The sequence below is a fragment of the Rhopalosiphum padi genome, chromosome 2 (genome assembly GCF_020882245.1).
Source record: "Rhopalosiphum padi isolate XX-2018 chromosome 2, ASM2088224v1, whole genome shotgun sequence".
Classification (NCBI taxonomy): domain Eukaryota; kingdom Metazoa; phylum Arthropoda; class Insecta; order Hemiptera; family Aphididae; genus Rhopalosiphum; species Rhopalosiphum padi.
The window spans coordinates 71,057,048-71,069,864 of record NC_083598.1 but is presented as its reverse complement, the minus strand read 5'-3'; the positions used below and the strand labels follow the sequence as shown (position 1 = coordinate 71,069,864).

Below are 12,817 nucleotides of genomic sequence, written 5' to 3'. Positions count from 1 at the left end.
TTATATAAAAGTTGAAAAACTAATAAAGAACCCATTGTATTCAATTTTCAAACATAATGTTTAAAAATAAAATTTTTTATTAATTTCTAACTACAAAATAATTCGTATATTTTTGAGATCTTGCAAACTTAGTTGGAATTTTAATAACAATAAATAAACGCTAATGAAGTTTTTTTTAATAATTTTGAATTGACATTAAAAATGAATCAAAAGTTTTGAATTAAATTTCTAAGCATTTATAACCATCGAATAATTTTCAATCAACATTTATAAAAATAGAAAATAAACTAAAAAATTAGCGAACATTTTAAATTTTAAGTAGGTATCTACGATTATACAGTACATCAGAAAATTCTGACAAATTAATAAACTTGTGTTCTAATCAATACTTTTTAATTTTTTTTTATAAATATAAATTTAATAGACATTATCAAAATTGTCAATACAAAAAATGTTGATTAGATATTGTATTTAATTTGTGTACTTATAAACGTTTAAAAATATTCGTTCAACTTTCTGCTATAAGTACTGGGTATTTAATCAAAACTAAAAGTAAAAACCAGTAGTCCAAACAAATAGGTACGATATCTAAATTCTTTAATATCCATGACCTTTCTGTCCTTTTACCACCACGACTCTATCTAAATTGTACCTATTATTATCAATCTTTGGATATGGTTATCGTGAACTCCATAAAACAATTTCGATTTGACTACTACTCTTTTTACTTTTGGTTTTTATTAAATATCCAACAGCAGAAAGTTGAACAACTATTTAAACTTTCAAAACACGTAAATGGAATTACTCAAATTAAATAGGTACTGTAAACGTTAAAACTATTTTTGGAATCTTACATTATAAAACCATATAATATGTTTATAAATTCGCTATTTTGATTTTTTTCCAAAAAAATTGAATCAAACTTTAATTTTTATTTTCTGTAAAAAAAAAATAAAAATAAATAAGTTTATAATGTATGTGTAGTACAAGTGTCTATAAGTTATATAAAAATTTTTTTTTAAAATATTGATTAGAACAAGATATTTAATTTGTCAGAACTTAGTTATACGCTGTATAATCTTAGATACTTTAAATTTTCACCAATAATTTATATTATTATTTTCTATTTATGATCAAATTTTTAAGATTTAAAATTTCGTAATACACCCTGTATGTTTTGAAGTTAACCAAAAAATCAAAATCAATTCTCAAAAATTGGATTTTCATAAAAATTACCATTTTACTTTTATAAATTTTTTTATTTTTGTCATTCCCCATTATGAAAAAATTATGGAATTTTTTACTTTTGACCCCCACCCCCTAAGTACCAATTAGATCAAATTTGCTATCAGAAACCATCCTCATTATTGAAAATTTAAGCATAAATGCTTAAAACTAAGCTTAATGCTGTTAAAATGTATAAAAACACACATCTTTATATGTCTAATACATCTTTCCATCACTCTGCATCAAAACTAATATTAATAAACATCAACTAAGCTCATTTATTGCTTTATCAATAAAATAAAGTAGTATACATTATAAATAATAATTTATGATACAAATTGTATTTGCAAAATATGACATAACAAACTATTGATTCAAATAATGCCATCACTTAGTTAAAGAATTAATAATATTCACAATTTTTTATTTAATCACTTAATACTTAATAGAAAAGTACACAATTGAGTAGTGGTCTTTGACATTTTTCTTCATATTTAACAACTAGTTGATCGATATCATTGTCAAGATCTTCAGTTCTGGACAACTAAAATAGAAATAAATTTACGTTAATATTTAACAGATATTAATAAAATAATCTTACCAAATTCACAAATTCACAAATTAGAAATGCTCCAAGCGTTGCTTCTTCATGATTATCTTGAATATTAATGTTGATTACATGAACTGGCTTATTTCCAAAACTTTGAATAGTTTCAAAATCTAAACATATAAATATAATTTTGATTATAATTTTTATAATAAATTATGACATTTCAATTTAAACTTACATTCAAGTACTTGATCATATACTCTCTCTTCACACGTAATGACTACAGTAAATTGTTCATTGCTTAGTTGAAATCTTTCTGGATGTTGCTTTATCCGCCGATTTCTATCTAACATATTTAACAAACCATTTTGCGTATAACTAAATACAAAAATAAGTTAAGAAAATATTGATATAAATAGTAAAGAATTTGTTGACAAATCCATAATATTTTTGATAAATAATATCAAAATAAGATAGGTATAAATGTATATAGGTACTTAAATTAATAATTGATTTCAATTGTGTTATAAAAAATATTATTATTTTTACAATAAATAAAACATTAAATAATCAAAAATTAAAAGCAACTGAAAATGTTATTTGTTATAAAATGTTTAAATAAATTCCTGTGAAATTTTCCTTATACATTTTCAGAAGAAAATATAATTTATTAAAATATATTTAGTACAGTTCTGAAAAATAGTCTAATGGTTCAAAATTTAAATTTAACTTTAAAACTTGATTCTATTTAAATTATTAATGTAACATAACTATTGCATAGCCAGGTTAGATATTTTCAGTACATTAACTAAATAATAATTAGTATAATAGTATATAAACAATTAACTACATCTTCATTCAATGTTATAAATACTTGTATTAGATTTTAAAAACAAGCTCGCTCTTTTTTGTATATAATGATTGATCACTAAATTTTAATTTAATATATCCTTTACAATCAACTAAAATATAATGAGGAAACATAAAATAACAAAAATACTATAAGGCTAAGCAACTTGTTATGTTTTTTTAAATGTATCAACTTTTTAAATTGTATAGTATAAATATAAAATATTAACTGTAATTATAATTAAAAAGGTTAAAATAATATTTAAAAAAGATCATTTGATAATAATGTGTAACTTCATCACAGTGTCAAGTTTGACCAGAAAATTTCAGTAACATATTCCTAGTATACATTTATTCATGATAAAATAACATTATTTAATTATGTAGGTACTTAAAATTATCAATTGAAATCAATTCAATTACGTATTCTAAATCATTGTTAATCACTAAATAATAATTAAAAATACATAAAACAAAAAAGATTAATGTCTGCATTACTTTAAATAATAGCTTAATAAATACTAATTTTATAAAATGCAAAGAATTATAAAACTATTAAATTTATTTTATATTAAAAGGATACAATGTTTTATCTTTATTGTATAGATCTCTATAAATTTCATCATAAGAACATCCAAAATCATAAATATTTGGCTTGTCTGGTGCTGTTCCGGGTAACTTCACCTTGTCTCCAGTTCCAAATGATCGAACATTAAAACCTTTTTTACTATAATCATAAACATAAATTAATTAAAAACATTTCATACCATGATAAGGTATATACAAAGTAAGTTTTTATAATATTATTAGCACATTCAGATTTTAAATATGGTAGTGCTAAACCAGTCAAATACAATTTCTTATATTTTAAGCTTATGAGTTAAGTATATTAAAAAGTCAAAATGTCAAGATCCTAATTTTATAGTTAAATAGATTTTAAAAAAAAATGTTTCATTCAAAAATGTTATTTTAATTGGCAATAACATTTCTAAAAATATTTGTGTTGGAATTACCATCTAATGAGAATAAAAAATAAAAATATTTTTAAGACAATATTTACAAATTGTAATAGTGACAAATAATAAATAGAGTATTCATAAAACTTTGCATTGTCTACCTTAAAAACGCATGTGCTTCCATACTTCGATTCATGTTACTTGAACAAACCACAGCTATTGTAAAATCACTGATTGCCATAGTTTCAGTTTCAACTTTCAACGAATACAAAAATGGTTTATGTTATCAAAAAATAATTTTATTTTTATTTTATATAAACAGCTATATAGTTATAAAATGGCAAAAGTATTAGGTATTATGAGTACCTTTTAATTATACACTGAATATTTTTAAATAATATAGAAAATTATTAAATGGCACATACTTTTCAATATATTCCTTCATATATACATAAAATATAAAATGCACAAGTGAGATATTTAACCGGATATGAGTAAAAACAAAAGAAGAAATTAAATAATAAAAGTAAAAAATTCAAACTAGAACAATTATTATAAAAACATATTATAAAAAATTGTATTTTGAAAATTCGTGATAAAATAACCAAAATGATAAGAGCTCATGTAGTAGGTAAATATTAAATAATAATTAGATAAGATCCGTGGACTAAAATAACAAAGTTGTTATGAAAGTAGCTCTGCGTCTGCAACCGCTTTTTCGACCAGTTATTGTAATAAAATATACATAAATGCTCAACTGAACCTTTGTTATATAGTCTGCAAATTATTAGTATAACTAGTTTTTAAGTTTATAACAATATATTGGTTAAATTGGATAAGAACTAGTATATTATAATTTATAATTAAATTTTATTCATCGGTTTAAAGGATTTAGTATTGATTAATGTATAAAATCAAACATAATGCTATATGAAAACATTCTTTATTAAGTAGATACTTTCAATTCAAAAATTCAAATTAAATATAATTTTTGTTCACTATACCTATTATATTTTGACAAAAATATGGATATTGTCATTTCTACAAAAACAGCACATAATAAAATCTTCCAGCACGATTAACAATTATTTACTTTCGAAAAAGAGATCAAATAAATAAATATAATAATAAAGTGACGACGTCAAGCTATAACGCTGTAAGGCATTAAGTCCGAGAGACAGAGACTCACTGTCCAGTGTCCAGAACGACTGTTCTAAGGGGATCCTGGGCCTCATCCCTAACTTCAAGACTTCATCATCGGCGTAACTAGGGGGGCTTAGCCCCCTATAAGGTTGTACATTTTAGCCTCAGGTCTCAACTCGAGCCTGTAGCTAAAACCCAAATCCAAAAAATAAGAATAAGAATGTTTAAAATAACTCATAATTAATAAATATTTTATATATATATAATTGATATTGTTTTATTGTGGATGTACCAAAAACAAATTTATAAGTAATTGGTTATAGTTATCGCGGAAGAAATTTTATTGTATTGAGTCAATCAATACTAATGACCAGGGCTCGGAAGTTCTATCAAATGCATATTTTTCTTGGTTCGTCCTAGAACCTCCAAAGTAAGATACAAATATATTTCACACTTCTCTGATGTCATACACGAAATTTTATTCACTGATAAACGATGATGATATTTTAAAAGTATTTTCATCAAAATATAGGCGTATACAGTTATAAATTATAATGTAAATTTGTTTTTATTGACTAGGTTATAATTTGATTCTATGGTTTATTTTTAATTTTGATTACTAAATGCTAGTGATGCTTACAGAGGGGTGGGGGGCTTTACCCCCCACGAATTATTTTAAACTTTGGTTTTCTAGGACTAGCCTCTGTAACTACTATAACTATTAAATCCTAGTTACGCCCGTGGATTTCATGACTAATTCGTCTAATTCCATAGGTAGTCTCTAAATTTTAACTTATGGTGGTCACAACTCGCAACTCATAGTTTCACGAACATCTCATTTCGTGATCGTGATCAAAAACGTTAAAATTAAACTTACAATATAAATCTGTTATATTAACACGAGAGCCGGAAAGTCTTATCAGCCCTTACGGCTTACGGAAAAATCATCAATGAATAATAATTGGTGACTGGTGTCGTCTGACGTAGGACATAATCCGTACCATGACAAAATATTATAATTAATAATTATTAATTATTATAAATATTTTGTCATGATCCGTGCCGTCTGCCTGTCTGCCGTAGTGGCGTTTGGTTCCCGCGGCTGGCTGACCAGTTATGGCTACAGTGCAACGATCGAGAGAACACGTCCGCTTAGTATCGCATTCGCGGTCATACTGTCACGCCGACAGTGGCGCAGACGCACGACGACCGTCGACCCGTTCCGATAATTTATTTCCAATAAGCCGCACTGCCGTGCGCCCGTGCTGCTGTTTGATACATATTACAGTTTTTATTATTATTATTATTCTTTCTTCTGTGTTCCTTTATTTTCTATTCGCTGGAACACGGGTATCCCGCACAATTACTTAACGCTTAGCACTCAAGCTCTCCAGTACTCCAGCACTCGGCATCTGTCCCCCAATAGTATAACATTTTTTTAATCTACACCACTTTTGGGTGACGAAATCAATTTTAATGTCAGAACTACAGTCGGCGCTATTATTAAAAAAACAACTGACTGGTAAGTATCTATCGCACCGATCCGTCCGTTTTTGTTCACCGATATCATGATCGAAACTTTTTGATGTTCATGGCCGTCGTAATACGTATCTGATCCCGACGGACACCCGAAATACTTTCACGTGTCTTGATTCCGTCTGGCCCAACATGTGTCCTAATTATTACTTAATTTCCGTTTTTCCTCGTTTAATGTTTTAAAATTTACTCTATACGATGGTCATTTTTCGCGGAGTGAGAGAAAGTTCTACAACAACCACAACTTATTACTTGAAAATTAACCGATATTTTGAGATAATATCAATTAGTTGACTGTATACATTGATGATATTTTATTTATTTAGAATTGCACAAGAACCCAGTTGAAGGGTTCTCTGCTGGTCTCATAGATGATAATGATATTTACAAATGGGAAGTGCTCATCATTGGACCTCCAGACACCTTGTAGTAAGTACCTATTGAATAGCATCATCCATCCTATGTATTATTTATCTATATTATGTATTTTACTTAATTTATTAGAAAACAAGTTCTATACTACCTAGTAGTTTCGATCAGTGGTCATTGATCAACTTTGTCTATTACAATATATCTGGCCTAATTGTTACATTTTTCACCAAATTATTGAGTATTTTATTAATTAGTGTGCTTTATTTTTTGACTATTAGGTAAATTTCCAATTGATTAATGACTAATATTAGTTGTTATTACTTTTAAATGATAAGATAGGTAAATTATCTAATTTTTAATTTTAGAATTAGGTCTTGGTGGTTTAGCTAATCATGGGTAAGCATAATATCTTTTATACTCTTGTAGGATTTATTCAAGAAATGTCTTTTTTCCATATAATATTTTGGTTAATTAATTTTTTTTTTTTTAAATAAATGGTAATGGATTTACAAATCATTTAATCTTGGCCTTTCTAAGGATTAATTATTAATTATAGATATTAAAGAATAATCCAGCTTAAATATGTTACAGTGAAGGAGGATTTTTCAAGGCTCATCTTAATTTTCCAAAAGAGTATCCATTAAGGCCACCAAAAATGAAATTTGTAACTGAAATTTGGCATCCTAATAGTAAGTATTTTAAACTTTAAGCACTGTATTTTTTTTTTATTATTATTGTATTCTACTGATGAAAACAAAAGAACTAAATATATATAGATCTTAAATTATAACTAATAGTTTTAAAAAAAAAAAGCTCCTTATATTCATCTTTTACGCTGATTAGTAGTGTATCTTACCTAAAATTTCATTTTCTCAAAAGAGAAAATTTCCAAACTGCTTCTTAATTATCTTACACTAGCTCTTAGACTCTTAGACCTTAAATTTGATCGCAATGAACCTTTTTTCATTTAGATATAATGCATTTAAATAATTATTAGGATTACCTTTTGAAAATATTAATAATCAAAAGTACTTATTGGTATACAGACACTGCACAATATAAAAATATACATCATTATGTTTCTGGTTGACAATTTTTTTTTCTATATTTTTTGTTTATTATTAAACAAATTTAAAATACAAGGAAATAATAGTAATAAAATTTCTACAATTTATATTGGCTTAATTAATAATTTTAATATTACACATGATAAAAATTAGCTGTTTTTCTAATGATCCTTAAATGGCATACATTTTATTTATTTGAAATATGTATTATAAATTATAATAAATATTGAAGTTATAAGTATATAACTTGTTTAAATTAATTTTTAACAATATTTTAAAATAAACTAATGATGTTTGTAAGGTACAAGTATGCACTTTAAATTACATTTACAATATAGCTACAAGCTAACAACCTACTAATATAATTTTAATATAAACAAATATTATAAGAAGTATTCATTCTTTTTCTGTGAATAAATCATATACTTAACTAACCTACATGTAAGACATAATAGAAATACTAATCATCAATATTGAAATCTTAAATTAAAGAATAGTGATAGGGTGATAAATTGTATACAAATAATGTATAATAAAATATTTTCAATAGATGATAGTGATACCACTGAATATTTTTAAATTTTATTCTTTTATTTGAAAAGCTAGTTAGGTAAGCCTATGCCTACCTGATTCTATTTCAATATTGGTAAATTGTTAATGTAACATTATAATATCTAATTGAAACAGAAACATTACTACACTAAAATGTGTACTATCTCCAGTATATTTCTTAGTTTACTCAGAATCTACAACAAAAACTATAATTTCATAAATAACGATAATGTATGGATTTGAAGTATTAAAAAAAATTCAATCCTGGGCTAAGAACAAAATTATCTATTCATCTACTATAAATTCAATCCAAATAAATATATAGTGTTTAGGCCTTAGATTATATTAATAAATAAACAATAATTCTGTACATTTATTTTTTTATTCAAAAAAAGTTATAAATTAAATTGTTTTTAGTTGTTGGTGGCTTAAAGATTATTTAAACTTATAATCACTAAAATGTAAATTTGTATATTTTTAACCCTCTAAGACTATATTTTATTCCAGGTTTTAGATTAAGAAAATGCAAATTAAATTAAGTAAAAATAGAATTGTTTTTTATAACTTTCTAACTGTTATTTATAATCTGTATTTATTTAAATATTATTTATTATATACTACATTAATAATTCATGAATTATTGTGTTTGTCTTCTTATTGTTGATGTTTTGGTATTTGTATTTTTTACTAAATCTAAGGTTGAAAAAGTTCTGAAAATTACTAATGCCAAATAACCTTGTAAAAAGCTGTTACAATCTCTCTTTTCTTATTTTGATATGTTTATTAACTTTGTCCCTTAGATCTTATATTAAAATTTGTTATCTGAGCTTACTGTTTAACTCAAAGAAAAAATTTTCTGAATTATTTTATTCAAAAAATCTTTTGTATTTATAAAATGTATTCATGCTTATTTTTCATTTTTAGTTGATAAAAGTGGTGATGTTTGTATATCAATACTTCATGAACCCGGTGATGATAAGTGGGGTTATGAAAAAGCAAGTGAACGTTGGCTACCAGTGCATACTGTTGAAACTATATTGATATCAGTAATTTCAATGTTAGCTGATCCAAATGATGAAAGTCCAGCTAATGTAGATGCAGCTAAAGATTGGCGTGACAATTATCCAGAATTTAAACGCAAGGTCGCGCGTTGCGTGCGTAAGAGTCAAGAGGATATCTAATAACAAATTTGCCAGTTGCTCTATACACATGTTACCAACGTATAAATCAATTATTGATGCCAGGGTAAACAATATAGTTCATTTTACCTTATAATGTGTATATTTATTTATATTTATCTACATTGTGTTTGTCATCAATATATTAAAATCATTTGAACTTAAAAAAAACATTAAAGACTTACTTATTCACAGTTATGTTATTAGACAATAGTAAAAGAACATCATTTGTATTTCCTATATTCATGGATAAAGTGAAATCAAACATCCAATTATTCGTACAAATTTACAATCTTTTTATTACTATGTTTTTAAATTACTAACTTCATTTTCTGTATTTAACTAAACTATATATACTATGTAGGTAATAAATTGTTTTTTAAACACAAATTTATACATTATTTTTCTAATAAAAGTCAATTTGACCTTAGCTTATAATTGTTATTTTATGAATATTAATTAAAGTTCATAATATAGGTAGTTATGGTTTTAATTAATTTAATGCACCTATACACATTTTAGTTGAAAGCAATTAATTATGCACTACTTATAATTATTGCAGAGTTAGTTGAAAAATCAAATTCAACGGTTTAATTATTTAAATTATTTGGTCATTATTATTTACTAATGCGTGCTCATTACATGATCACCAAGAACTAAACATAAAAATTAGCTTGTCAATTTGTTTGCAATAGTAAGAACTATTATAATTGTTACTAAAATTTAAACACTGAGTAAGTATTGTTATTTAAAATAAAAAATAAAATTTACTGAACATAATTTATTAATGACTTAAGGTCTTAACATTTAATCATGATTCTATAACACAAATAATATTGAGTTTAATAATAATTAATCTATGTTTCAGGTATCAAAATGTAGAGCAATCGACAACATTTTATATAATGTGATTTGTAAATGTAAGTTTTTTTTTTCAAAACATTAATAAAATATGATATACTATCTTTTAAATATTTTTATCTTAAAAATATCCTGAAAACCGTACTTAGTACAATAAAATATTATATTAGGATGTTATCTTGAACAAAATAAATAGAAAATACTTTGTGAAATCCTTGAATTTAATCACGTGTTTAAAATTAAATAATAAAAAATAAATAATATACTTTAACAAAAAAAGTATGCTTTTATTTTCTACAAATTTGTGTTTACTTTTCATTCTTAAAGTGTATTCTTTCAAACTTCAAACAATTTTAGCTTAAATTAATTTCATTACAATGTAATAATTGTAATATAGTTGCATTCATCGACGGTTTAAGTATTGCCTAACCTAATGATTGTTCTCAATTACTATGTTGGGTCATACTTGTTTAATGTAAATAAAAACTTAATTTTAATGATATTTTATAAAATAAAAGTTAATATGTGTCTAGATATATTTTTTAAAAACAATTAAATACCTAAATGTACAGTTATATACTGAAATACATAATAGTAATCATGTCATATTATGGCACTTATTATATTATTATCCAAAGTTAAACCGCCATTTTTTAAATTTGTATTATGTGTATAGTACTAACCTATGTTCCAATGTTCATCTGTTATAAGAATTTATGCATACGAATTTCATGTTTTTTTTTTTTTTTAGATGTAGGGTCCTCTTGGACAATTTTTTAACAAATTTTTATTTTTATTTTTATTAATATTATTATTTGTAATAACTACATTTTAGGATATTATAGATCAATTATTTTTACTAATTTTACAAAATATTATTCCGTCTTTATTGTTTTATTCCTTAAAATAATAATTATCTGTATGATAACAGTTACTCATTATTGTACACATATTTTAGATTTTTCATCATTTATAATAAAAAAAAAAAATAGTATACCTATTATGATGATAACATCTAATATTCCATTTTAGTTCTACATCAAATTTAATATAAATAATTTATTTAGTTTAATGATGTGGGTAGATAATTAAAAACTAGTTAGAATAATCATAATTAAATAGAATTGAAATAACTTGCACAAGAACTTTTGAGTATTACATCCACTAATCTCAGATTCTTTTAATGTAATTGAATCAAAGCTTTATTGCTGGTGTAAACTTATTCTGCACAATATTATTTCAGAATAATTCTATAAGACATCACACCTGCGCGTGTTATCTCCGTCTTACAAAAGTGCAACATGGCAAATTCTTCTTCAGTAGAACCAATTTTATGTGTTAAACTTAAATATTAAAAAAAAATGACCTAATATCACTTACAGATAAGAACATTATCTGTATTTCCTCGGTTTTTTACGGATCTTTAATTTTTACATAAATTACGAATATTTTCAAATATTAATAGTTTACATACTCATAACTCGTTTAAAAATTAAAATACCGTGAATACCCGACAAAAGAAATAGATAATTTTCTAACCTTAGGTGTGATAATAGAACATTTATTCACTTATTTAAGCAAAACACACAAAATAGGTTCTACTGAGCGAAAATTTACCATGTACATAAGTAAAACAAAGAAAACACAGGCGGGTGAAGCGTACTCTTAACTAAATTTTTTATCTATTTATGTTCCAATTTAACATACAAATATAAAGACTGATTGAAAGAAAAAAGTCTTATTTTTATGAAGTAACAAATAAAAAGTGCTTATTTACACATTTAAGTATCTCTGGATTACATGTGGTTATGGTGTTATACTGCTATGATTTGTGTCATTGTCTATTAATCGCTCCTTCATTTTTCTATCATTTTTTTTTATATTTCAATCACTAAAACAAAAAAATACTATTTTATTATAATTATATTAACAAAAAAAATTGTGCCCCTAAAATACCACTAAAAGCGTGTCCATTGGATAGGCCCTGGTTGATTTTGAACACTTAATATGGTTAAAATATTTTTATTAATTTTTGTATTAAACACATTAAATACATAGGCGTGCTGCCTAGGTATAGTCTGTACCCATATAACCGTGTAATATGAATCGATCCTTTTTTGCCCCGTGACCAATTATCTATGCCTAAATAAAATCAATCGGCGATACTTGAGTGTTACTAGGAAAAACATGCATCCACGTATAGTCAACGGCTGTACTCAATTTGCCCCAAAATATATACAACATGTGTAATTTGCACCATCCTCAGGTAGTAAGAAATAAGTCAACAACCATATTATATAACAATTAAATAATAATTTCTTAATAACATTTTATCAACTGTAAACATAGGTACTTTCAATAAATACACTTGCAATCATGTACCCTCAATATAATTAAATGTTTACGTTTAGATAAAAGTTTTAGTATAATATACTATATAACTAATATAAAATCTGAAATTACGACTTCAAATTTAAATATTTTTTTACCTAATAGATACATTAACTAATAAGGTTATTACTCCTA

General features: G+C 24.8%; 2 protein-coding genes across 4 annotated transcripts; one reads left to right on the top strand and one right to left on the bottom strand.

The window, feature by feature from the left end:
• Window positions 1-1,485: 1,485 nt before the first annotated feature.
• Window positions 1,486-4,171, bottom strand: LOC132922906 (RNA polymerase II subunit A C-terminal domain phosphatase SSU72). 2 transcript variants are annotated; one of them, XM_060986651.1, is made up of 6 exons: window positions 3,949-4,171; window positions 3,744-3,837; window positions 3,210-3,353; window positions 2,016-2,155; window positions 1,829-1,947; window positions 1,486-1,771 (listed from the first exon to the last, which is right to left on the bottom strand). In XM_060986651.1, exons 2-6 carry the CDS (start codon window positions 3,821-3,823, stop codon window positions 1,670-1,672), a joined length of 585 nt encoding a protein of 194 aa, XP_060842634.1. In that variant the 5' UTR covers window positions 3,824-3,837; window positions 3,949-4,171; the 3' UTR covers window positions 1,486-1,669. The 2 variants fall into 2 exon arrangements, with proteins under 2 accessions (XP_060842634.1, XP_060842633.1); XM_060986650.1 differs by having other exon boundaries at window positions 4,008-4,171.
• Window positions 4,172-5,954: 1,783 nt separating this feature from the next.
• On the top strand, window positions 5,955-10,402 carry LOC132920039 (ubiquitin-conjugating enzyme E2 G1). 2 transcript variants are annotated; one of them, XR_009660687.1, is made up of 5 exons: window positions 5,955-6,247; window positions 6,588-6,690; window positions 7,225-7,322; window positions 9,177-9,497; window positions 10,299-10,402. XR_009660687.1 is itself a non-coding variant. In XM_060982072.1 (4 exons), the coding sequence occupies exons 1-4, from the start codon at window positions 6,202-6,204 to the stop codon at window positions 9,431-9,433; spliced, it is 504 nt and encodes a 167-aa protein (XP_060838055.1). In that variant the 5' UTR covers window positions 5,955-6,201; the 3' UTR covers window positions 9,434-9,860. The 2 variants fall into 2 exon arrangements, 1 of the variants encoding a protein (XP_060838055.1); XM_060982072.1 differs by lacking the exon at window positions 10,299-10,402 and having other exon boundaries at window positions 9,177-9,860.
• Window positions 10,403-12,817: the final 2,415 nt, after the last annotated feature.

Coding starts and splice junctions, on each gene's coding strand:
- LOC132922906 (XM_060986651.1), bottom strand. CDS start 3,823: ATGGCAATCAGTGATTTTACAATAGCTGTGGTTTGTTCAAGTAACATG. Junction 2,156..3,209: donor TACAATAAAGATAAAACATT/GTATCCTTTTAA, acceptor TTTTGTATTTAG/TTATACGCAAAATGGTTTGT. Junction 1,948..2,015: donor ATATGATCAAGTACTTGAAT/GTAAGTTTAAAT, acceptor TTATATGTTTAG/ATTTTGAAACTATTCAAAGT.
- LOC132920039 (XM_060982072.1), top strand. CDS start 6,202: ATGTCAGAACTACAGTCGGCGCTATTATTAAAAAAACAACTGACTG. Junction 6,691..7,224: donor GGACCTCCAGACACCTTGTA/GTAAGTACCTAT, acceptor AATATGTTACAG/TGAAGGAGGATTTTTCAAGG. Junction 7,323..9,176: donor TGAAATTTGGCATCCTAATA/GTAAGTATTTTA, acceptor TTTCATTTTTAG/TTGATAAAAGTGGTGATGTT.